The following is a 27677-nucleotide window of genomic DNA, read 5'->3' as shown; positions in this document are numbered from 1 at the left end:
CTGTAGTTCATTTGTGTGATATGCCTGTGCTTATACATGTTATCACAACTGATGTTTAGTTTTAGTGTCCTGAACTAGAAATGGAGATGCTGGCATAGATAATACTGTTTGTGTCATTGCTAAGAATGCTCCAATGCTCATTCATCACAGTTTCTCACACATATCATGTCACTGCAGGATGCTGCGATTGTGCCTCTTGGGGATTAATGTCCTACTTTGACTAAGATTGTCTAGTTTTCTTTTAACTGCAGATTTCCATACTTAGATTTAGATAGATTTGACCCTGAATGATTAAACTTTTTAATTTTTTTTGTATATGTATGTTTGTATTGGTTAATTTATCTCACAATTCTCACTTTTTAAATGTGTAATTACATAGAAAGAATTTTATATATATTTATTTATATATATACATTTCTGCCTATGTATTCATTTGACTAATAGCAGATTCTGACAGTTGAAGCACTGCACAACATATGGGGATTTGGCAGTTTCACACATACACAAACTATTTAAGTGTTTCCTACCTGTTTGTGTGTGGGAAACTCAAGTTGCGTAACAGCAAAAAAGAGAGAGCAGAGTGATGTGAAAAACAGAATGGGGTGGGGTGGGGGTATCTGTGAGGTGAATGCAGATTGCTGACCCTTAAATCTGGAACCATCACAAGAACAGTAGGGGCAGGCAGACATGACTCACCCACTATCCATGCAATGTGTGTTTCCTCTCTCATGCTGCCAGTGTAGAATTGATTATCCTGTCTGACTGTATAGTGCCATACCCATTGCAACATAAAAATCTATTTATATATCGCTTTATTGTCAAAATCAAAGACTCAATTCACAAGGAAGATCATAAAATTCAAACAACAAATTAACATAATTAACAGCAATAAGATGTTAAAATAATGCAAATCTCAAATGTTATAGAATCAAATGAAAAAAAGATATGAAGCAAATAATTATTAAATGAACAGAAAACATAGGCCTTAAGAAAGGCTTAAGAAACAAATATGTTTTATGTTTGTTTTTGAGGCTCAATACTTTAGAAACTTGTGCAAGACCTATACCAGAGGGCAGAATCATACTGATTAAAGGAGCCAAACTAGAAGGAAAAGATAATTTATTTCTACAGTACATTTCAATAGAAAGACAAGTCCAAGTCCTGAACATAAGAAAAATACAATTTAAAAAAGTACATTGCAGGGGCAATGTCTACAAAAGTAGAGAATAAATATTAATAAAAGAAAAAAATATAAAAGAAAAAAGAAATTTTTTTTATCTTAATTTGTTTAGAAAGTGCAGTCAAAGGCCATAAATAAAAGGGTTTTTAATCTTCATTTGAAGCAACTGAGGGTTTCAATGCTTTCACAGTTTTCTGGGATTTTATTGGAGATTAATAGAGCATAAGAGGTGAAAGCTGCTTTTCTGTGCTGGTTTCGGTTCTGGGTATGCAGAGTGGATTCAGTCCAGAAGACCTGATAGATCTGGGTGGTTGATACACTCACAGCAAATCTGTAATGTATTTTGAAGCTAACCCTTTCAGTGATTTATAGGCTAAATGGTGTATAAACAATAAAGTTCCTATTCTTCAGTAGAGTTGTAAATATATTTGTTACTGAAGACTAATCCCTCAATCAGTTTGAACTTTTTGTCTGAAAACCAAATTGCAACTTTTTATTTTATTTATCCTTTTACCAATTAAAAGCGGGATCACTGAGAAAAATGAAACTCGTATAAACAATTCATTTTCAGTCTTCCATGTGCTTTTGTAGCTGTATAGTCAAGCTGGAGGGTTAACAAATAAATAAATAAATACATAAATATTATTGTTATTGTTTCTATTTTCAACACACTCACATATATATATATACTTACATAATGGACACAACATTTGCTGGGCTGTATGCAGCCAAAATTACAAATGCAATAAGAATAACAAGTTTTCCACAGCCCTCCTCATTTTTTTTCTCAAAGTTGTCCTTTCCTCTCACATTTTCACTATCTTTTTAATTCCTCTTCAAATCTTCCTGACTCTCATTTGACTTTTGTTTTTTTTCTCTTGTAATTAAAATCTCCAGGTCATCTTGCTTTTGCTTTTTTACTGTCTCTCCTTGTTTGGCCTTTCATCACTCTGGCTTCAAGGAGTGAAAAAAAGAGACAGGCACGTCACTCTCTGATTGGCTATAAGAGACATACGCCCTCAGCGTCGCCAGCTCATTACTCTGCCTTGGATGTCACAAATCAGTAATGAAAGTCAGAAACAATGTATGGTTGAGAATATTGGTATTACGCTGATTTGCTTAAACTCGGTTATAATTTGAGGCTATAGCAACACACAAGCAGTTTCTATCAATATTTTATCCAAATATTAACATTAGCTAACTTAACAGTAACTCTTTCTTCACTCAGTGTACCACATTTGCTATTCTCCTCATTATAGCTTTTATGTCAAGGTGTGAATGTTTGGTTTTATCCTAAATTGTTCTTCCTTTTACACTTTTTCCCCTTTATTCTTTAAATAATTTTATTCCCTTTCTAAGCTTTGTCTATAACTGGGCTCACGTGGGATTTCAGCGAAGATTTAGATGGAATTGCCTACATTGAATCTACCCCCCCTTTTTCTACCTTATCCCAACCAAAGGGGTTTTCCTCTCATAATGGATCAGCTCATCAGATTGTCTCTGAATCTCTGAGTGGGTCATCAGTGCAGCTTTCACTTTCATTAAAGTTTGTGGAACTCCTGGCTGACTTAACATCCACACACTCCTTTTTGATTGTCTGTCTTTGTCTTAGCTAAAGCTTCAAAGAATTTGCCTGTCAGAAAGGAAATACACCTTAGATGCTGTTAAAGGAAACCTATGGAATGTAAAGACCAGGGAAAATGGCTCAGTTTGACATTATCTTTCAACCAGTTAGTTTATTGTAAGTAATTAACATTTTATCACAGATAATGAATAGTCAAATAAGAAATGTGTTGCGTGTGAACTACATAGGTATAATTAATTTGACTGTTGTTCAAGAATCTTTGTGGGCCCTGGATGATTTCTTACTCTGTACTCTGAAATTGCCACTTCAGATTAGATTATCTAGATGGCATGGTTGTAAGTATGTATTTGTGCATCTCACTAGACCAGGGGTCTAGTGAGATGCACAAATACGTTTTCCAGCCCAAGGACCCCCAAACTGATGGCGAGATGGAGCCCCTAATTATATATACCGGTAGTAGGAAATTGTGTTATATCAAACTGGTCCTGTAGTCACTCTATTACATATGGAGTAATGTAACGAAAGTAATTTCACTCTGGGATTATTGAAGTATTTCTGATTCTGATTCCTCTTTAATGAAACGGTGCCCAGCTTGAAAGAGCTCTTGTGTGTCACTGAATGTGTGCATTGATGACTGAAAGACATCTTCTGCCTCCATTTATCAGTTTACTACAGTGTGTTGGATATAAAAAAAAAGTCTAAACAACCAAAACTTTTGCGAATCCCATGCAGTACCTCCGTGGAACCCCTAGGCTAGGGATCCGGACCCCCTGGTTTTTTACAGGTTAAGCTGGCCTCTCTATTCCATCCTAAGGCGTGAATGTCTTCTGTCTTGCTTGCCTCTCTTTTGTTCTATAATGAAGTGGCAGCCTGACCATGGTGTACAATGCCTCTTGCGCAATGATTGCTGGAGACAGACACAAGGGTAACCAATTGACAGACGAATGAGTGGAGCATTTGATAATTTTCTTTAAAAATGAGATACTGAAATTATTTTTGTATTTTTTATAACCCAGAGTTTTGTGTTTACATTTAAATTAGTTTGCATTTCATGTGCTGGGGAGACCCGATTATTTTGTTGGTAATAAACAGACTGATGTAGCAGACAGAAGCATGTTTTTATCTTTGTATGAAATGAAAGAGGTTGGAGAGTTTTTAAGCCTTATGTTCACTGTTTGCCAAGGATGATGGTTTTAGTTTATCTGGACTCACTCAAACACTCAGATTGTGTTTAATATGAAAAACAATTTAAATTGTGCAACAAGTACTGGACCTACAGAAAGTCTCTCATTTTACCCAGAGATATACAGTACAAAACTGACATGGAGGGTTGCGGGAGGTCCCATTTGGCATCCATTTTTCTACCACTGTCAAACATAACTTTTCTCACACAAAAGCTCCTTCAGTGAAAGTTGGCTGGGTGTTTTTTGTGGGGGGGTTTTTTGTGTGTACATTGCAATTTGTATAACTGCAAAATTAAGTAGGCCTCTTGCATCATAAGGAAGAAATGAGTGAAATTTCAATTACTTTTTTTTTATAGTGAAAGATAAGTATATCTTTAAATAAATGCCCAGAAATAAAGTGACATGATGATATAGGTCAAATTCTACATTAAATACAACACTGATAGTATGCTAAGCAGGGATTCAAGACTTCTTTACCTCAGGCAAAGAGAAAGTTAAATCAAGGCTACACCTTCTTGGATATTTTTACCTTGCATCAGAGCTTGCAATGGACCAAAACGGTTTTGTTTGCTATCTGCACACATATATGTATATATTTCAGAAAACATGTTAAACTCTTTGTCAGCCTAAGAGTTAATAACAGAAGGGACAGTTTACATGAGCTGCAAAACTAATACTCAGGCTTTACAGTCCAGCTGAGACACCTCAATTCCTTCCCAAGTTGTTTATATTACCAAGCCCCCTTGCTGTCAACAGCAACCCAAGCCAGACCCAGTGTTCCTCATTTGCTATGCATTTCTGTGCTCGTTTTCACATGCTCACTTTCTCTGCTCAAATTTAATTCTGCACACTTGACGGAAATCAAACAAATTTAAAGTATCTGTGCCTCCTGACCTCCATAAATCTAAGTTTAATATTCATTGTTTGATGTGAGTGTAAATAATAATCATTATATTTTTTAACCATTTATGGTTGCAATCGCATAGAAAAACCTCTGTGTGAGCCATTGAAAATGAGCCTGACATATCTAAATGGATTTCCCGCTCACTAATCTGTGCTATCAGAAAAAGCACCTTCTGATGAAAGGGAGATGTTTCCCTTGAACCCAAAGAAAAGTAGAAAAAAAGCATATTTCAGCCTTTGAAGAGACAGGAGTGGAGTTAAATCCTGGGTAAAAAGCTAAATGGATAGCATCCAGGGAGGAAACGATATCACCTTTAATCTTTCAGGAGCGAATTGCTCAATAATCCTGTGAATGACCACAGTTTATCAAGACTGAGATGGATCTCAGCTCTATTGAAAAGAAATGGGAGACAGTACTGAAATGTCACAAAAAGAGATTTAAACCTGCAACCCTCTGAGGAAAATAGTGATTCTTCCAACTTCTTCAAAGGGAAGCAGTTATTTTTCTACCTACATTTGTTTTATTAATACGTCCTGAACCTGGAAAAGCCACTTTAAGTAACTCCCTAACAGAACTAATAAAAACAAAGAAGAAAAGCATGTATACCAAAAACACCATCCATCATCTGACACACTTGTCCTGAGTGGGGTCCTGAGGGGTGCTGGTGCCTATCTCCAGCAGTCAATGGGCAAGAGGTGGCGTACACCTTGTACAGGTCGCCAGTCCATTGCAGGGCAGCACAGAGACAAACAACCATTTACACACACTCACACCTAAGGAGAATTTGGACAAGTCAATTAACCTAACAGTCATGTTTTTGGACTGTGGGAGGAAGCAGGAGTACCCGGAGAGAACCCACACATGCTCAGAGAGAACATGCAAACTCCATGCAGAAAGACCCCGGGCCAGGAATCAAACCCAGTACCTACTTGCAGCAAGGCAACAGTGCTACCCACTGCATCACTGAACAGCCCACTAAAACCAACAATCATTGATATTAAAAAGATGCACCCAGAGCATGGTTCTGCTGTTATTGCAGGAAAATTCCTCTCAGATTAGGCAAATGACCTTTACCAAAAATCACCTTATTCAGCCCCTCTCTGGACAAGCTGTTTTGGCTTTCTATGCCCCCATCCTCCCAAAGGTGGAGCCCCCACAACTCGCAACCATGACAGCAAGTCAGAGTTCGTAAAGATAGCCAATATAACATTAGATGAAGGCTGTAGCTTGACTGATGGGCTGCTACAGACTGCGCTGGAGAGTGTATTTCCCCTTATGACATCATAAGGGAATGCTTTTCGAGCACACATTAACTAAAGAGGGATATATGGCGTCAGGATTCTGCCAAAAGTCCACACACCCAATAAATACTCTTACGAGTGGCTCTACTTCATAAAGACATTCATAAACTACTCCTGCTAATAGAGTATCACTGGGCCCCAATATATCACACATATGAGTGCTCGTTCCTTCTCTGCCTGCATGTAGTTTTATATCCTCATGCATGCAGCCTCCCTCCTCGGGTGCAAACCTGTTTCTATGAGCTCATGTCAACTTTTGTCACTTTGAAGGCGTTGCCACAAAGCAACCTGTCTGTGATTGGCTACTTTTCGGGAAATCCTCCATCACCATCTGGTACGCTGTTGCCAACATCAGAGATAAGAGCAGGCTGAAGTGTAGCATCCACTCTGCAGAGAGGATGACTGACAATCTTCCTTATTGTCAGAAACTGTTCACCTCTAGAGCCCAGAGGTAAGCAGGTGAGAATGCAGCTGGCCCCTCCCACTCTGCCAAAACCAGCTTCAGACCCTCCCCTCTGGCAGAAGTCCACTGTCCGACATCCCAAAGCCACATATTTCCTGTTGGAAAAAAATAACAGCTCAGCACATATGTAAATATATACTATTTAATCTAATTTCCTACTGCTGCTGTTTATTTTCAATATCTGTCATGTTGATCTTCCTCTGCTATTAGTTCCAGTATTTATCTCTATTCTCATAACATTTTTATTTTGTATTTCCATATTTCTTTATGCCAACTTTATGTTTGTTTCTCCATTTGAAGCACATTATCATCCAAACAAAACTCCTTGTATGTGTAAAACACCACCTGCCTTTCCAGCTTGTTCTGATTCTTATTGATCTACTTACAGACCAGGGTCTCCCATATTCCTTTGTTTGTTTACCTGTCATCATTTTCAGAGCTAAAGAAGCGAATTTTTGTAATTGATACTGCATTGCTTTCTCAAAAAAGGGTATGTTAATTTATTGTGTCCATTTCTGTTGTATTATCCTGTAGTTTCCAACATTAGTCCTCCGAGGCTGCTGTGTGTGTGCTTCAGGGGCTTCCATGGTTCAGCACATGTGAATCAAAGGAGTTGTTAATTGACAGCAGTGTTTTAGAGCAGACAGAGTGTCCAAAAGATGTATCACTCTAACGCTTAAGGACAGGAGTTGGACACCCCTCCGTCCTTACAGGCGAGTCAGCTATGATTTCAACACGAGTTCTGAGTATTTACCATAACATGGCCTCTGATGCTGTAGGATAGTACGGTAATTAAAAGACCATGTGGCTTGTTTGTTTGTAAACAAAGCTTAGCCTAATTCATTATGTGAAGCTCAGGATCATGTGGCTGTTTTCTGTACTTATCCTGGGCCTTTACTCTGCGTCATGTCTCTCTCATCATAGAGACTGAATGACCTCAGATGACTTTGCAGGCACACTCTGCAGTCTACAAGTCACGTCTAAATCCAACCCACCTCCAGTTGTTGCATTCTCTTCTTTTGATCACAGCATTCATCTTTGTTGTTACTGGCCATGTTAAGTCCTAGACATTATTCCATTAGCAACAATTATACATCTTTCTCTCTTTGCTTTTCTCTAAATGTCATTTGCAAACAGAGATAAAGTTAAGGATAGTGTCACAGTGAATTGCATTATCTGCCAATTTGCTGCTCTGTAAATGTGATCTTTAGAAACAGCTTTGATATCAGAGATCACTGCTTCTTTACATATTTATTCAAAACTTTGCTCTCACAGTAAGCCAAATATTTTATATCTTAATGGCTAAGTAAAGATGTATCCACATCTACCCCTCTCTCCCCCAAGTTGAGATCCTCACTGCAGGACTAGGCAATTTCTACCACAGACAGAATAAAGTTCAGGAAAAGGTCAAACGTGATCAATTCTGGTCTGACTGTCTACTTTATCTTAGTGTAAAACTACAGATGAAGAATGTGGCCAGTGTTTTACTTCCATACAAGGTTTCAATCTGATTTACTACAATTCCCAGAAGTATTGTTGGATATAAAGTGATTTAAAAGATAGAATAAAGTTTATTAATAAAATTGGGACTTATCAAAGCCAGAGGTTGGATTGGTTTGGAAATTATAATAGAACATCCTGCACTGTTCGGGGGGACAGCCCACTGGCCAGAACAGGGTAAATAATCCTATACTTACACTGTGAATAGAACAATTATTGCCTTACATAGTCTTTACTGATACACGAGAAATCTATGCTCTTTTGCAACTTAATGCGGGAGCAAAGAGTAAATTTTACAGTTATAAAAACAACTTTGATTTTGATTGTAAAGCAATAGATAAGATAAATTCATGCTGGCTGCAAGTAACATTGAAATTTAAACACTTAGAGTTTGCATTTTCAAATACAAGTACTGTATATGCTTTTCAATGCACCTGTTAGTCATGTCAGTCTGAAGCAAATTTTAAACAACAGTCTTTTAACGATACCTATTGGACTGTTCTTATTTATTACTTCATCTAGCAGAGATATGCAAGAAATCTCTTATAGAAACTACTATGTTTGGTTGCCCCAGTCCTAACCAACTATAATGACAGCCAGCACAGAGAGAGGAATGCCTGCAGGTGAGACAATCCGAAGTTATTGCTGTACCAATTCTATGTTAAAGTGATGGAAGTGCTGTCTGACAGCAGAGTGAGTCTTATGTATTTTAGGAAGCAGCTAAATACACTTTAAAGAAGCTCCATCAGCCAAAATAAGATTTTGTGGGAATGGGAAGAGGGGGCTCATCACTGTGATAGCAAACTTAAAGAAAATATTATTATGGAAAAAGACTTTATGCTATTGATATATCAAACATATGTAGAGTATTTTTTTTTTACAATTATTTTTTCTGTAAAAAAAAATATATATATATTGGCCATAGTTGGAGGGGCTGGTTTCAAGGCCCCACCCCATCCTGTACCAAGGCCAACTAACCCAGTCACCTGTCCCTGTCACCAGCATGATTATCAAAATAAAACTGGTGCTTGTGATGCAATACCTGGAAAATGAATGAGCCCAGCACTGGAAATGGGTGTTTATTTCTTCTACTTTGAGTAGATATTAAATCTTAAAATTATGTTTATATAGTGGGTTAATTAATATATGCAAGATGTTGAAAAATAAATGATTCTGGGGAATATTAATAAAAAGAGAAGAAGTAGAAATTATATTAGCAGTGTGAACAGTTGCCATAACCATAAAAATCCTCCTACTAATAGTGATTTATGGAAAAGTCAGTTCTCATCGCCATCCCTTATCCTCACTCAAGCTATAATGCTGTGCACCACTGTGATGCTCAATTTGAAGGCCGAACCCTGGGTAGCATAAATGATATGCTGAAATTATCTCTGTAGTTCAATCAATCATCTCAAATGGATTGGTATCATCTGACTTTGAGAACCCCCATCACAGAGTGGGGCTAATTTATGGGGTCACAGGGGGGCCATGGCTTTGGCTGCAGCGATACACTGTAATCAAGATGGGACCCGAAGCACAGAGGCATGGGAGATATAAATCAACCAGACGAACTGCTGCTATATTGCCGGTGGTGAAATAGCACAAGCACACGCAATATAGGATGAAATCTCAATGACTTACTTAAAGGAAAAGTCTGGTCATATTCAGAAAGAACTTTAAATATGAACTTATTACATACTGTTCAATAAATGATAAATGTATTTTTCAGATAATTTTCATTTGAATGTTTTTTACTGGAGACATCCATGTTTGTAAAAGAACATACAGTTTGTGAATTCACGGTGCGGTTTTAGCTGTTGATCAAGTCCCAGTGCTGTATCTAGTATTTGTCACAACGTGCGACCATCCAAGTCATCTTGAAAACATTCTTCTTCCAAATGTTGGCTACATATAACGTGTTTTTTTTTCTGGCCAGAAGTTCCCTCCCTCTTCAAGTTGGCAATCCAACGATTAACCCGTCCTTGGAGGATCATGAATCAGATAGGTGAAATAAGACTTTTTTTTTTCACTTTTCGAGATGTATTACAACGTCCGATTGCCATGCACGTGGGCATTGTCAGTTTAACTATAGCTCTTGTGACTTTCAGTGGTGAAGCCCTCTCAAAATCGTATATAATTGTTGCTGATTGCAGTTGTGTCTAGTAGTTCCCATTGATTTTGCTTGTAAAGTGGGGAGAATGGCGCTAGGCTTACCTCAGTGACCTCAGTGCCGGAAGATGTCAGCAGTGAGGTGTTTCTTTATTTGGGCAAAATTGGACTCAGTGATACCAACGAAAATTATTGTTTTTATTTTTTTACTGATTAACGCTAAATTCATTAAATCACCAAGGTTGTATTAGTTTAGGCATAGATAATGATACATTGATCATTCCTTGCTGACCGGACCTTTCCTTTAAGCATGGATCAGTAAACTGTCACTGGTGGGCATGTATTCACACACACACAGGTACACATGCAGAAAGACTCAGCTGTTCTCTCTTAATTCTTCACATTAGCAGTGGCGTTTAAAGGTGTCTCCCCAGTGCAAAGCTGCCTGAGTAAAGTATGTTTTCATTAAGTTCTCATTGTGAGGCCCTAAAGGGGGAGGGAGGCTGGTGCTTGGTAGTAAGTATCTGAGTGAGTGGAGTGGACTTTTGAGTAAGATAGTAGTAACAGTGTAGAGAATGGCGAAAGGATGAAGGAAGGGTGAATGCTTGAATTTACAGGATATAATTAAATGTTGACAGAGCAAAGGCTGGTGTACTGTATCGCTAGAGTCAAAGAAAAAGAGATAAATAAAGGAGGATCTCTGCATGACTAGTTGAACTTCGTCACTTTCCACATTTTAAGTCTAGAACATTCAAGCTGATCAATCCTCGCTGCATTGAAAGAAGACAACAGCATTCCAGATTTAGGCATTGCTGGTCAAATTTGTTACTAAAATTTAAGCTTTTTTGAAAAACAAAAAACAATTTTATCCCTCATCAGAGATTCTTCTCTAATTTTAAGAGATGAGGCTCATATGTATATTCCTTTTTACCATTTCAGTCCATCATCTTTCCTAGTGCATGTACAATGGCACATGCATAGCCATGCGAGCCACACTCCTGAGCACAAACACACACCCTTATTGAATGAGAAATGAAAGATGACCTTTCAGTCCCCACTGGATGAAATGGTAGCCTTTAATCCAGACCATAACCCTTCCGTTTCTACTAGAGATCAGACTCTTCATGTCCTCTGGTATCAACAGTGTCAGAAAAGATTTTCTAAAAGAATCCACACGTCGTTGGTCTAACTGACCTTCACAAAGTAACTAGGATTTCTCTAAATTGAGTGAATTTGGTCTTTGAGTGCATAGGGACGGATGAACCCTTGTACCCTAATATTGCCCACAGATAACTTCACCTTACTGTAACCTGACTGCATTTTGTTAGAGTTTAAAGTATTAACTACTTTACTTGTGTCTTAATACTGCTGCAAACACATTAAATTTAAGGTGCATATACTGCACTTCTGCTGGCATTAATTCACGGTTGCACACCTTTTAAATGAAAATTGTCATTGTAGATGGTAAAGTCGGCCTCTTTCTTTACAAGATGAAGAGCACAAACCAGAGTAATGTATAATAACAAGGATTAAAACTGAGATAATGATAGGGTGGTCAGTGGTAGAAGTACACATTATATAAATTGCTGCTCTTAATTAATAGCAAAGTAATTGCACTCTACAGTTGAAACCAATACTGGTTTGTATTCTCTTCATAATATGAAATTTGAACAATTAAAGGACTATCAGTATTTTCAACTCAAAACTTCTATTTTCACAATTATATTTTAGTTGAGTTAAAAATTAATGTAATCACCTCTTTATTTTACAAATACTTTTTAAGCTTCATTGTGATATCTAATTTTCCCATGAATGATGATACATCTAAAATTATTGTTCCTGCATTTAAACATGAAGAAATGCTCATGGGCTCCTATGTGATTTGAAATTGCCCAGTGGGCAATAAACCCAATACCAGCACACAACACACACCATTCTGAGCATGATAAATGTAGCTGTCATGGACATTATAATTAAAAGTGTGCTACTGAATGTTTATTTTTCTTCTGTTCTCATGTTCACGAAGGATTTATTTCCACTGCAATATTTTTTTTTACAACTAACACAATATGTTATTTATTAACATAATAAAACTAGTTTGAAAAGAAAAGTGAAACTCACCTCTTAACTAAACAATCCTGAAGTATCTCTGTCCATCAATATGCTGCATGAAGTCCCTGGGTACATCCTCAAAGCATCTATTGTGATCAAAATATCCCTGTGGCATTGCCGCACAAAGAGTTAACTGCTCTGAGGGTCATTGTTGATCAAGGATATATTTTGATACATCCTGGGCTGTATATATCATGAAAATATATTTCATATTTCGAGATGAAATAATATCATTGGATAACGAAGCCAGTCTTTTGCACATAATAGATACCCATAAATTATTCAATTGTATGTATAAAATGCAGAATCAATTTGTTTAGGTTTTAGCTATGTTGAAATTGTTAGATAAAATCATTCACAAAGTGGTATTCTTTTTATTTCAAGTACGTTTTGTACTTGTACTGTTCTTGGGCTTATCCAGAACGGGGTTGTTGGGACAGCAGTCTCATTCCATCTCTCCAGACGCCTCCTCAAGCTCTGCTGGGGGAAGCCCTAGGTGTTTTAATGCTACATAGTCCTTCCAGTGTGTACTGGGCCATCCCTTGGGCCTCCTCCTGGTGGGATGTGCCTGGAACACCTTCCAGGGGAAGCAACCAGGAGGCTTCAGAAAAAGTTGTCCAAACCACCGTAGCTGACTCCTCTCCATGTTGAGAGGAGACTACCAGTCAGGCCACACAACTTTTTCCACAGTCCTTACTGCAGTAGAGAAACTAAATTAAAAACATATTTTACTATATCTTGTATTAGTTGTTATTTATATATAAAGTATATAAAGTAATCATATGACCATTATGGAGTAAAATTAAAATGCTGAGTTTGCAGTACATGGATGGCTCCAAGGGGTCAGAAAGAGGCTGAATGAAAAACAAAGGAAATCCAGCTCTCCATCGACCCTAATGGTTGCATGCATACAGGAAAAAAACACTGCTTATCCTTTGTAGGTACAGTTATTATAATTTCATTGCAGTCACTTGTAAAATGTGTGTAGCAGTGGGAAATACCTTGTTCCTCTAAGTTTCTATGCATGTGCCACATAATTCTTTTACATTTCCAAAACCTCTTTGGTAGTTTACAGTACATTGGCAGTGGATATAATAAAAATAACATGATTTACTTAAAACTTTGTTTAATTCAATACTGAAGTGAAAGGCAGACGGCGTGATGGTGATATTCATACCTGGAAGGTTTTGAAAGCAAAAATGAAGATGTTTGTTGGTAATTGGGGGTTCCCTTGATCCTGTGACACAAAGATACAGTATATGTGAGGCTTTCTCACTATACTGATAGTAACACCTGCTGCTTATAAACAAACACACTCTCTCCCTCACTGCATTTTTATACTTCTTCAAATACAATGTCTTACAATGAAAATAGTAAATTGGATAAATTATACATGTAGTAAGGGGAAAATTAGAAAAGTTTAAAGTTTTACTTTTGAGCATTAAAAAGGGTTATTAGTAACTTTAAAGGCCTTTAGCAGATATAGTTTTGAGCTGCAGATGGAGCCAAATAAGTTTTTACCTCTACTTCCAATTTTATGCAAAGCTGGATAAAACGCCTACTAACGTAAGATTTCTGCTACATTTACAAGCATTAAAGGGACATCTCTTTTTGACTGCTACCAACAGAGCACATTATTAAATAAAACACCAGATGATGCAGCCGATTAAGATAAGATTTCTCCCACTCTAAGGAGACTTAAGAAAATGAAAGCCTTTGTAATAACAGTTTGGAAATTTTTCTCAAATAGTACTGTTCATGAAGCAAACAAGGCTGTTAAATTGCCTGTCTTTACGCAAAGGCCTCATGTTAGAGTTACATCCAATTATTATGCCCGGTTTCCATGTAATTACCCTCCATATTACAAGTAAATTGCCATATTTCATGCAAAATAAACATATGAATACACAAAAGATAAGAAGGCCAATTAGAGTGTTATATGTCATTCTAGGTTTACTGCAAGGGAAATTGGGGAAATGTAGCCTTTAACACACATCGACCTTCTCTGTCATTGCAGGTCCCCCTAATTGCAGCTTTAGACATCCAGCAATTTCTAACTAATTTATTCCTGCCAGGCACAGTTTGTAGGTCAAACTTTGCACGGCCACAGTGCCAGGTGATGGCAGATTAATCTTGCGATACACAACACCAGAAATGTATAATAGCATTAAAAGCTGCCTTTAATGAAATTACAATAAAGCTCCAACAAGTTCATGAAGAAAGGAAGAGCTGCAGAATTTTCCTCATTTTGTCTCAGTTTAATGTCTTGTATCCAAAGTGACAAGATATCTAAATTGCAGCTATGAATACTAACATCTATCACCTTTGACAAGGCATCATATTTAGATTCTACTAATGATGTATCATTTTAGTTGACCTGAATAAAGGCAACCACTGCAAGAATGACGACCACAATGATGTAACTGCTTCAGTCATAAAACCCTTCTGACAAGCTGAAGCATCAGCACTCCATCTCTAGCTCAGGTTTAAACTTTAATGTAATCAAAGAGAAACATGGCTATATTTTGAAATTGCTACTCCATCCCTAGGTGGCCAGAGTGGAGACACAGTGTGAGCTGAATGATAAGTATTTCCGTCAGCCCAGTGGTAGTATACACCCTGCCAGGTCATCGCAGTGAGTCCTCGTCCTATAGCTGCTCTGACGCTATGTTATTGAGCTAAAGCCCTCCAGCTGTTTGCCGCTATATTTCAAGTAATTGAGCCATGGGATCAGAAGTGAAGTAACAGAGAAGGGGTTGTGTGGAAGATTGTGAGTGTGTGTGTGTTTGTGCATGTGTAATAGATGTTTTGACTGCTATGTCAAAGGTAATTGAGTCATAGGTAAGCAAGAGTGAACCTGCCAGCTGTCAGTTTCTCATAACCACATACATCAGGATGAAGCACATTCTATGATTCAAAAAGAAAAGTATGTGTTATTCTATGCATGTCCCATCATATACTTTGCTATTTTGTTCTGTATATATATATATATCAGTGTCAAAACAAAAACAAATGGCTATCTTATCTTTCAAAATAAACATTATTATAGGCATTTTCATAAAATGCAGTGCAATTAAATCCAATTCAGTTTATTTATATAGTGACAATTCAAAATAAAAAAATGTAAAGGGTATATAAGCTCTTTCAACATTGCCAGATTAGGAGTCTAAACATTTTGGAATATAGCCAATCTACTTAATTTCTAAATGAAAATCATGACTTAAAACAGAGAAGGTTGTGATAAAAAGAAAATGTCCAGTAAGCAAAAGTCATGTGGAAGAAATTGTTCCATTGATTAAAGAAATCCAAAGGGTAAAAGTGAGATGAGCTGCTAACTAATGAACGACATGCTGAAACTGCAGACTGCTGCAGACTGCTGCAACTCGCACAGGATCACCTAAATCTAGCCATAGCAGATTGGAAAAACCTTGCAGGTCTCAGTAGTTTCAATTTTAGCTGCAATTTAGGGCCAATTTTAGATCATTTATAGGCCACAGCCTACCTAAGTTTCGTTGATGACCATGTCCATCATTTTTATGACCACAGTGTATTTCATAATTTGAAGCCGACTTTCGGGCTAATAATACACCATAATCTCAAACTAGTTTCAAGACCATGAAAATTAATACAATATATTTAATTCACCATCATAGTCAGCAGATTTCTGTCTAATATACCACATTTAGGATCTCATAGAAAATTAGATTAATATTCCAAGTGTGTAATAAACTTTTATATAGCAGTCGTGTTTCCTACTGCTATTATTTCAGTATAAACCAAAATCTCTGAGGAATATTTCTTAAATCTTGTTAGGCACTAAGTAATTAGATTTGCTCTAAAAGGTAAAGGAATCCAGGCAGTCCGCATAGACCCTAAAGGACAGCGTTGATCTGCCCACAGCTGTGGTAATACAGGACCTTTCTGCAAGGTCACAATGATTGATATAAGGAATAACATCAAATCCAATGAGCAACCTAAATACAGGGATAAGTCTTATTAAAAAGCCAAGGCTGTTTTTGTCTTATATATTATATATATTTCCATGTATATTTTTAATAGAATATCAATCTAATGAAAGTGGAGGATGATAGCAACTGTTCAAGTGTTGTTTCATATATGAAACTGTCCAAACAAGATTTCTTTAAATAAAAATCTATCTATCTATCTATCTATCTATCTATCTATCTATCTATCTATCTATCTATCTATCTATCTATCTATCTATCTATCTATCTATATATCTAATTATAAAATAACATAGTATTATCATATTATATTAAATAATTATATTAGCCATATATGTGTGATATCAGAAATGTATGCGTTTTCTAAGAGAGACACCTGGTGGGTAAAAGTCGAGCATTACAGACGAATGCACATAGGCTAAAGTGTTATTCTAAAAAATGCACAAAGTATGACATTTTACTAATCCACACTTTTTAGCCTGCAAACGACGTTGCAAACGTGTGCCAAAGCTACATTTGACTGTAGTAATGTAAAGTGAACACATATTCCTCGGAACTATTCTTCTGACTGAGTTCCCACTACGGAGGAAGATACAGGTTGCGCCGGTAATGCTAGCCTTTGTAACTCACCCTACCGGTTGTGGATGTCATTCACTTTTCTTCTGTTATAATTTTAAACTCGTAAATTGATGCAAAGCTGAATGGCAGTAGCTGCATCTTTTATATATCATTGTTTTCCAACCAATTCATTCAAATGAGCCATTAGAAATGAGAGAAGGGTGAGTAGCTGGCTACTTGGTCCACCCTATAATGACAGCTAGGTGGCTAACTTCAGTAGCTATAGCCTACCGTTGCAATAGCTTGTTGTAGCCAAAGATAGCATTGTGCTTAGCATTCCGGGCACTGAGCTAATTCGTGTGAAAAAAGGGCAACATTTCTGGGGGATTAAGGCCACATTTATTAGCAGCACCATCGTTACTGATTTGACAGCTCACTGTAAAAGAATATAAATACGGTTATGCATCGACACCCGTGACCGAATGACGTTAGGCATTCGTAATAACATCTATGACAGCAGCTTTTACCGTTTATTCACTCTGGGTGGGGTCTAAACATGTTTCTTTCTTGTATTATGTCTCTGTAACCTGGAGTTATTTTATCCAAGTGCCTTCCCTACCTTTCTGTTTCAGTGCTTGTTGATTTTGTTTTAGAAATTGTCCATGATATTCTGCCCCTGACTGATGAAGAAATATTCTTCAATCTGTATCATATGATACGTATTTATTGTTACATTGAGTATTTTATTTTAGGTTGGGGGTGATTTTAAGGGATCGGCTTATACTGAAATATTCGTCAAATACCCTAGCCCTTTGGTCAGCCTTTAAATATAGCAGCGGCCTGTTTCTGATGGTGTGGCACAATAAAATAATTCCCCCTTTATTTTTTGTTTTAATATGGCGTAATCCCTTATTTCCTGCCATGAGTCAAATCTGCATACTTATGACTTTTTTCACAGTGTCCCATCTCTGTGACTATATGTTTTGGCGACCTATTAGTCAGAGTTACATTTCCAAAGATTTTTAAAAGGGTTTTTTTTTCTGTTCAACAAATTTAGATGAAATAGCTACCCCCTTACATGAGCAGCAGTCATATTTGTTTATTTTATGACCTTATACAGACATAATAAGTAAATGCATTTCAATGCAAATGCATAACTTTATAGTCAATGTGTTTAAAAGAGAAATGTATGGTTTCTTTTTCTTCCTGTATAGGTGTAGTTAATAATTTCCCACTTTTTCTTGTACTTTATTTTGCAGATTTTGCATTTTTTAGTACCGCTATGGAGAAGCCTTGGAGGCTGTGGGGTGCAATGGAGCGTTGCACCCTGACTCTAGTGTCTTGGTCCTGGGGTGCGTGCCGAGTGTCCCTTTTGGCTCTCATCCTCACCTTCCACCTATATGGAGGTTTTTTCCTCTTAGCTCTCATCCTCGCATCTGTAGCAGGCATCCTCTACAAATTTCAGGATGTTCTTCTCTACTTTCCTGACCAGCCTTCCTCCTCTCGCCTGTATGTCCCGATGCCAACTGGAATCCCTCATGAGAATGTTTACATTCGCACCAAAGACGGGGTGAAACTCAACCTCATCCTTCTTCGTTACACAGGAGGTGATTCACCATCAGGCGTTTCCTCTAACAATCAGAGCAGCCCCACTTCCTCTGCTCCTCCTACAATCCTTTACTTCCACGGTAACGCAGGTAATATTGGACACAGGGTGCCAAACGCACTTCTAATGCTTGTCAATCTGAAAGCAAATGTGGTGCTTATGGATTATCGTGGCTATGGAAAAAGTGAGGGAGAGCCATGTGAAGATGGACTGTACCTGGATGCTGAAGCAACATTAGACTATATCATGACCCGCCCAGACCTGGACAAAACAAAAGTGGTACTCTTTGGTCGCTCACTTGGAGGCGCTGTGGCTGTGCGTCTGGCATCAGTGAATCCTCACCGCGTAGCAGCCATCATCGTTGAAAACACCTTCCTTAGCATTCCTCACATGGCTTCAACTCTCTTCTCCTTCTTGCCAATGCGTCTGCTGCCCTTATGGTGCTATAAGAATCAGTTCCTGTCCTACAGACAGGTGGCGCTTTGCCGCATGCCTTCGCTGTTTGTGTCAGGTCTGTCAGACCAGCTCATCCCACCGGTTATGATGAAACAATTGTACGAGTTGTCTCCTGCGCGGACTAAACGGCTGGCCATTTTTCCAGAGGGGACGCACAACGACACGTGGCAGTGTCAGGGCTACTTTGCTGCTTTGGAGCAGTTCATAAAAGACCTGCTGAAGAGCCACGCCCACGAGGAAAGTGCTCAGCCCTCAGCCAGCGTCACCATTATCTAATGAAACAGTCAGGAATGGATGAAAAGAGCTGATTGATCAAACATCTTTGATTTGTTTCTGGGGTTTTTAATGAATTTAATGAATGAATGTACATTTACAATGCTCTTGTTTGGGTTTTTGCTTTTATTCCACTCTTTCTACTTTTCTGTAAATTTGATATGCTAAAATATTTTCACTATCCCAAAGCTTAATGGGGTGGGGATTTCTTATGTTTCAGATATTAATGGATTTGTCTGTGAAGGAAGCCGGAGCATAGCTGCTAAGGTCACATGACGTGCTAAAGCCACAGAGTTTGCTAATCTCGGTTTTTCTGAAATGACTACAAAACAGCTGATGTCCTTTTTAAAAGAACATTGACCGTTAAGAGCCCTGTGGTGTGAAGGTGAATACTGATCAAGAGACAAAAACATCTGTGTCCTAATTATGTAAATTAGAGTGCCATGTAGAGGTATGCTGTAAATATATTTATTATGCTGCACTTTTCAGTTCAGATTAATTCATCTTTTTTTGTGTGGGCCTACATCTCATGAGAAATAAATGGAGGAATAGAAGGATCCCTCTGAACAATGTTCATGAATTTGTGTACAACTTTAAATTTGCCCTGCAACATTAAAATAAAGAGACGCTTCTGAACATTTATCTTTAGCTTGCAAAGAAGAAGTGGGCAGAATTTTAAGGTGAGCCTGTTTCCAACTACTTGATGAGCTGTTTTCTCAAGAGTTATGTTCTGTTAAAATGCAGCTGGATCTGAATTGGTTTGAATGCGTCTGGAAAATTGTTTATTTCTGAAATTCAGTTCAAAAAGTAAAACTCATTAGATATGTGAGTAAAGTCGTTATTTATTCCTGTTAATGTAGTAAATCATTGAAAATGGTCCATATATGCAGACAATAATCGGTTGAGGTTCTTTTTGCATAAATTACAGCTGGCAAATTGGTCGTTTTAACATTAGCTTTTAGCTTATCTGCACCGCTAGCTCTAGTGTCTCCTCTTCCTTTAAATAATATTGAATTAAATCTCTAGGTGATTCACTTGCAGTCAACCCCAGTGATACCATTGTTACTCATTCAGTGTAACTAGGAGTTGTCGGCTACATTTGACTACGTTTGCAGATTTCTTGCACTACTTGGAAAAAAAAAATCAATATCTCACTTCTCCACAACTCTGGAACATCAATTTCCAAATGAAAAGCTGAAGTGTCAGCGTAGCGGGAAAATAAGGACTATTCTTTCCTCTAAAAAATTAGGCCCATGTGCTTTTTTCACCTTAGTAGAGGTAGGATACCTCTGGTATTTGCTGCTTAAAGCAACACTTGTTACACATGTACTGGAAACGTCTGGTGGCCCGTGGGGCCGTGATTATATATTTTGTACATCTTCCCTTGACTCAAAACGGTCCTTTAAGGCCTGTCCTCCTTCTGGAGAGTCAAAGGTCTGTTGGGCTATAGTCAAGTCAGCAGACTTCTTCAGATTGATCTATACATATGAGTTTTACTTTTTGAATTGAATTACTGAAATTATTTATTTGAGAATATTCATGTTGCGATGCACCTATAAAACCAGATGGGGGTTAGGATCAACTGAGATTTGGTTGTTACTGATTTGCTGCCAAAGCTTTAGTGATTGGTTCTTGTGGAAATCCTCTTGGCTTGGAAAGAATGTCAAAAGAAATTGGTTGAAAATAATTTGGGTCCAAATAAACAGATATTTTATTTCATAGTTATAATATAATGAAACAAGTCAATAATATTGAGCAGTAGGGAAAAAAAACAGTTAAGTAACCAGAAAACTGTTATCCTTTTCTATTGCCAGCTGCTTGCTGGTAATCTGCAGGGTTATATTTTCACACAAAAGTCAGAAGTATGTTTTTTGCAAACTTTTGTTAATTGTATTTTGTCTTACACATTTAGCACACTGGCCAGTTCAGCTGGGGACTTCCAGTAATTGGCCGGTGCTTGTTCTTCCTCTTTAAAACATACACTATGTGCCACTTTGTGTCTCGTATTAAAGTATGTTTATGAGGAAGGGAGTGCTCTAAAGCGCTGCAAATAAAGTCTGGAGCATTTCTAGTCGAATGTTATTATTTATGAGCTAATCTTTACATTTTAATTGTTAATTAAAAAACATCCTGTCTCCATGCAGTTGTGCAAAAATGGCTTTTCTCTCTTAGGCAGGGCTTTTAAATAGCTAATTAACCTTTCCTTGCATGTCTTCCACAGGATCGAGCTAAAACCTGAGGTTTAAAATGCAATTATTCGCTATTGCTTTCTGAATGCAGCACATTGCACTGCAATTGTTTTAAAGCCATTAAAATACTTTCAGTAGTTTTCGCTAATATTAGGTGAAAGGTTAAAAAAAATCTGATTGGCAGCAGCTGAAAGACCCAGCTTAAATCTGATGATGTTATTACAACTTTAAAAATCATCTGCAGGCCAAAATGAATGTAGGGAATGGTCTTGGACTAAAATATATTGTTACAGATTGTGTATCATCCCCCACGCTTTTTTGACTTCTTATCACTGGTTGCACTAAACAATTTTAGACGTTTTATTGAATTAAACCCAGAAGCATTTTTTTTTTTTTTGCAATCAAAGTCAAGTTTTGTGAATATACACTTGTTACTTTCCCACTAATTTTGTCTCATATTTACTATCTAAATATATATTTTTTTCAAGTATAAATGATAAAATCATACATTTTTTTAAGTTAATGTCATAACCAGATGGGGATTACTTTAACAAAAATTAAATTGTGAATTTTTCTTAACTAAATGTCAGGTGTGCACACCAGGCAATGAACAGATAAGAATGATTGCTGTTGAAAAAAAGGGTTATTTTTCAAGCTGGCATGTGTTTACATTAAGTCATGGCAAGTGTCTTGAATGAAACTGCAGTGTTGAAATACTTTGTGTACATGCACCTTGTCTTTAAACCACAACTTCACTTTAAAGAACCATTGATGAGACATCTGAATGAGCTGTTTATACCATTGAAACAAAGCAGTCGCTTTGACTGACTCTCCGTTTCAGAATCATGTCTTTTTCTATTTTAACTTCTTTTGTAAGAACACATTTTCACTTTCTATTTTCTGTATTGTGACATGCAATAAATTGATATAGTCAAATTTTCTTTTGATTGATGTTTACTTATTTCCTTATGCAAACATATCTATTGAGTTATAAAGAATCGTTCTGAATTTAGAGCTGTCAATCTTCCGTCAGCACTGACCACATTTTCTTTCCCTCAGCATGATGTTACCATCGCCGTGTGTCCATGTGCAGTGATAATGATTTTTTTGGTTGTTTGTATTGTTGGTCAGAAAATGCATTTAGACTGAAAATTGATTAGATTTTCAAACTGACCAGGGTACCTTGTAAAGGTTTTCTCTGTTTTAGAATAGTTATGGCCTTTGACACACTTGTTTGGACTCTTATAATTTCTGAGGTGGTTTGTTAACTTGTCTATACACGTGAATTTGTTAACTAGTTAGAAAAGTGTTGAATGCAACTGGATGCATTGCAGTTTTAAGGTTATTAGAGAAAGGGAGGTTGGCACAATTCATAACAGTTCAATGCTACAATCATGCTTACTAAAGTTCCTAAAGTGTTTGCAGCAAGATGCTACATATCATCCATTAATCTAATGCAGGACTTGAAAATAAAATTTAGATTCTAATGATATACTGGACTTTGTAGAGAGAACTGTGTGCCACATGAAAGTACAGGTCCTTCTGAAAATATTAGCATATTGTGATCAAGTCTATTATTTTCCACAAAGTAATGATAAAACTTGAACATTCATATGTTTTAGATTCATTGCGAAACGAGCTATGTACCTAATCTTCGAATCAACAAATTAACTCTAAACACCTGCAAAAGATCCCTGATGCCTTTAAAACTCCCAGCCTCGTTCATCACTCAAAACCCCAATCATGGGTAAAACTGCTGACCTGACTGCTGTCCAGAAGCCCATCATTGACACCCTCAAGCAAGAGGGTATGACACAGAAAGATATTTCTGAACGAATAGGCTGTTCCCAGAGTGCTGTATCAAAGCACGTCTGTGGGAAGGAAAAAGTGTAGCAGAAAACACTGTACAATGAGAGGAGGTGACCTGAGGAAGATTGTGGAGACGTGCCGATTCGAGACCTTCTAAATGGGCTACAGGTGCCGCATTCCCCAGGTCAAGCCACTTTTAGACTTAGACAGATTTATTTTGTATACAAGACTGTAGACGAAAAGAAATTTTGTTTAAAACAGCTCTAGACAATTTCATTTTGTAAAAGTGCAGCCTTGAAAACAGTAATAAATACATAAAAAATAGTAATAAAAACATATGACTATATCTTTACAGTTCTAACAGTCATTTCCTTTTTTTTTTATAAATAAAATAACCCATTTTACACAACCTTCAGCAGTCTAATGGAAGTGGGGAAGAAACTGTTATAGAATCTGCTGGACCTGCATCGGATGCTTCAAAGCCTCTTCCCAGAGGGCAGCAGGGAGAATAGTCCATGGTGGGGGTGTGAGGGGTCATTTATGTTGTTACGGGCTCGAGACAAGCAGCGCTGGGATGAAATGTCTTTAATGGAGGGAAGGGAAGCCCAGATGATCTTCTCTGCTGTTCTCACCACTCTTCTCACTTTCTTCCAGTCTGAGGCGCTGCAGCCTCCACACCACACAGTGAGACAGCTGGTCAGAACGCTCTCTATGGTGCTTCTGTAGAAGGTGGTGAGGATGGTAGGGGGCAGGTGGGCTCTCCTCATCCTCCGCAAGAAGTACATGCGCTTCTGTGCACTTTTGACCAGTGAGATGTTTACATTGGTGCTGTTTACCACCTCTACAGCTGAGCTGTTGATGAGCAGTGGAGCGTGGTTAGGACGGTTCTTCCTGAAGTCCAAGATGATCTTATTCTTCTCCACGTTCAGGATCAGGCTGTTATCTTTGCACCAGCCTACCAGCTGCTCCACCTCCTTTCTGTAGTCCAGGTTGTTTTCACCACCGTGGTGTCGTCTGCAAACTTCATGATGTGACTGGTGGTGAACCTGGGGACACAGTCATGTGTCATCAGGGTGAACAGCAGGGGGCTCAGGATGCAGCCCTGAGGGGAGCCTGTGCTTAGACTGATGACATCAGAGATGTACTGTCAAACCTGGACTGACTGAGGTCTGTTTGTGAGGAAGTTTAGCAGCATATATTGAAGGGTTGTATTGAAGCCTAGCTGTTCCAGTTTGCCCATCAGATGCTGTGGGATGATGGTGTTGAAAGCTGAACTGAAGTCAAGGAACAGCATCCGCACGTGGGTGTTCTTCTCCTTCAGGTGTGCCAGGCTCAGGTGGAGAGCAGCAGAGATGGCGTCCTCAGTGGAGCGGTTCCATCGGTAGGCAAACTGGAACGGGTCGAATGCTGGCAGCAGACTGGAGATGATGTGTTCTTTCACCAGCCTTTAGAAGCACTTCATCATGATTGGAGTCAGTGCGACAGGCCGGTAATCATTTAGTGAGGTGAAGCACTTGAAGCATGCTGGCACTTTGGATTGGTCCAGCGAGGTGTTCAAGATGTCTGTGAGGACACCAGCAAGCTGATCTGCACACTCATTATACACCCTCCCAGGTATGCTATCAGGCTCTGGGGCCTTCCTTGGATTGAATCTCCTCAGGGTTTTTCCTCACTTCAGCTACGTCCATGTTTAGTGCCTCCTCCCCCTGGTGTGGAGCAGCTTTCACTGCTGGAGTGCTGTTTAGTGCCTCAAACCTTCCAAAGAATTTGTTCAGTTCATTTAGGAAGTCAGTGTTTGCTGCATCTACCAGGGGAGGGTGTATTGTAGTCTGTGATCACCCGAATGCCTTGCCACACCCTCCTGGTGTTGTTGGCGCACCAGGGGGATGTAGCAACCACAGCCATGGATCTCGTGGCTATGGTTCTGCATTGCTGATCTGATGGCACGGTTTAAGTTGGCACGCGCTGTTCTCAATGCTTCTTTATCACTAGACTTGAAAGCTGTGTTCCTTGCTTTTAGCGATTTAGGAACTTCTCCATTTATCCAGGGTGGTTGGTTAGCCCGGGTGGTGATGTTCTTCTTGATGCTGATGTCCTCAATGCATTTGTTGATGTAGGCTGACACAGTCATAGCATGCTCATCTATATTTAACAAGTTGTCATATGTTGCTGCAGCCTTGAAAATGTTCCAGTCAGAGCATTCAAAACAGTCTTGGAGTGTCTCCATTGTGCCCTCAGACCACACTTGGACCTCTTTAACTGTCGGTTTAGCCCTGATCAGCTGGGGTTTATATGCAGGGCTAAGCATAACCGAGAGATGATCTGATGACCCGAGGTGAGGGTGGGAGGCTGCTCTGAAGGCATCCTTGATGTTAGAGTAAACTAGGTCCAAAATATTTTCACCCTGAGTTGCAAAGTCCACATGTTGGTAAAAATGAGGGAGAACAGTCTTCAAGTTAGCCTGGTTAAAATCCCCAGCAATGATGAAAACACCCTCTGTGTGTGCAGATTGGAGCTCAGAGATAGCCTGGTATAGAGTCTTCATGGCTTCTTTTGTATTAGCGCTGGGGGGGCACGTAAACAGCAGCAATGCTAACCACACTGAACTCTTCGGGCAGATAAAACGGTCTGCAGTTAACAGTCAGAAACTCGATAACTTGATATTTGAACCAGAAACAGTGGCAGAGGCGCCTGACCTGGGCTACAAAGAAGCAGCACTGGACTGTTGCTCAGTGGTTCAAAGTACCAAAGTCCAGTGTCAAGTACCCACAGTCAGTGATGGTCTGGGGAGCCATGTCAGCTCTTGGTGTTGGTCCACTGTGTTTTATCAAGGGCGGGGTCAATGCAGCTATCAAGAGATTTTGGAGCACTTTATGCTTCCATCTGCTGAAAAGCTTTATGGAGATGAAGATTTCATTTTTCAGCACCACCTGGCACCTGCTCACACTGCTCAATTGGCCTGCCAACTCTCCTGACCTGAACCCCATAGAGAATCTGTGGGATATTGTGAAGAGAAAGTTGAGAGACGCAAGACCCAACACTCTGGATGATCTAAAGGCCGCTATTGAAGCATCCTGGGCCTCCATAACACTTCAGCAGTGCCACAGGCCGATAGCCTCCATGCCACGCCGCATTACAGCAGTCACTTTTGCAAAAGGATTTGCGACCAAGTATTGAGTGCATAACTGTACATAATTATTAGAAGGTTGACTTTTTTTGTATTAAGAACACTTTTCTTTTATTGGTCGGATGAAATATGATAATTTTGTGAGATAGGAATTTTGGGTTTTCATGAGCTGTAGGCCAAAATCGTCCGTATCAAGACAATTAAAGACCTGAAATATTTCAGTTCGTGTGCAATGAATCTAAAATATATGAATGTTCAAGTTTTATCATTACATTATGGAAAATAATTAACTTTATAACAATATATATTTTTAGTAGGACCTGTATGCTGGTTTATTTACAATTCTTTTCATTTGCGCTTTATAAAATGTTTGCGGAACAGATCTTTGTCATAATTGTTGTAAACAGGAATCCAGATACTGGATAGTACACTTCTGGAAAAGTTGTGTAAAATAATATCTAAATTTTATGTCCTTTTTCATCTATATTGTGCTACTGAAAAATCATCCCTCTCTATTCACTGATAACCTCACACTGATGTAAACCACTAAATCTGTGTGACCTCAGTTGGCATTCAGTTTTGCACATTCAGCTGAAAATATCTAAATGTTGTTTTTTCCCAGATGAAAAAGAAAACCTAAATTCAACTAACCACCGAAAAGACGCCTGCTTTCATTTCTGTCCTTTGGAGATGATCTCATGCCCGGGGAACTTTGGAGTATTTTTTTGTTGCATTGGTAAATTACTTCCTCGTGATACAGTCTCAAGTTCATAAGGCCTTTTATAGGCCTTTTTTGGTCATGGTATGTCTGCTCTATGTGAGCTATTAATACCTCTTGTTTTTGTCCCACATTTTCTACATTACTACCACAAATACTGCATATTTTTTGTGGGATTCTGCTTATGAGTGGCACAAAATTATAAAACAGAATCAAAGTTATGCATGGTTGGAGAGGCTGAGGGGAAACTTTGTAAAAAATTAAGTAATATTGCTGCTTTTACATGATATCAAACATGCAAAGATTTTTCTCAGGTCATCTCAGCAGCCCTGACTCATTCAAAAAAGTGCAGGTCTTGGACATATTTTATATATATATATATGATATGTATTTAAAAAAATGGGGTCACCTGAGAAAACATTTTATTAAAAAAAAAAAACTACAAAAGCAGGAATTTACAAAAAATTTAGCAATGAGTATACATGTTATGGAGCATGCTGAAGTGAAAACAATTCAATTGTTGTATTGAAAGAATAAGACTGTAATAATTATATTCTCTAAACTTAATATTTGAAAACTGTTAAACCATTGCTTTTTGACTTTTGTCTTAGAATCTTAAAAAAATATCACTTCACATT

General features: G+C 38.2%; 1 protein-coding gene across 1 annotated transcript; it reads left to right on the top strand.

Moving 5' to 3' along the window:
• Positions 1-16903: 16903 nt before the first annotated feature.
• On the top strand, positions 16904-20960 carry abhd13 (abhydrolase domain containing 13). The gene is made up of 2 exons (XM_015393174.1): positions 16904-17082; positions 18121-20960. Exon 2 carries the CDS (start codon positions 18144-18146, stop codon positions 19197-19199), a length of 1056 nt encoding a protein of 351 aa, XP_015248660.1. The 5' UTR covers positions 16904-17082; positions 18121-18143; the 3' UTR covers positions 19200-20960.
• The last annotated feature ends 6717 nt before the right edge of the window (positions 20961-27677 follow it).

The sequence above is a fragment of the Cyprinodon variegatus genome, unplaced genomic scaffold, assembly GCF_000732505.1.
Source record: "Cyprinodon variegatus isolate N-32 unplaced genomic scaffold, C_variegatus-1.0 Scaffold628, whole genome shotgun sequence".
In the NCBI taxonomy this organism is placed as follows: domain Eukaryota; kingdom Metazoa; phylum Chordata; class Actinopteri; order Cyprinodontiformes; family Cyprinodontidae; genus Cyprinodon; species Cyprinodon variegatus.
Note: the sequence above shows the minus strand (reverse complement) of the source record. Positions and strands in the feature narration are given on the sequence as shown.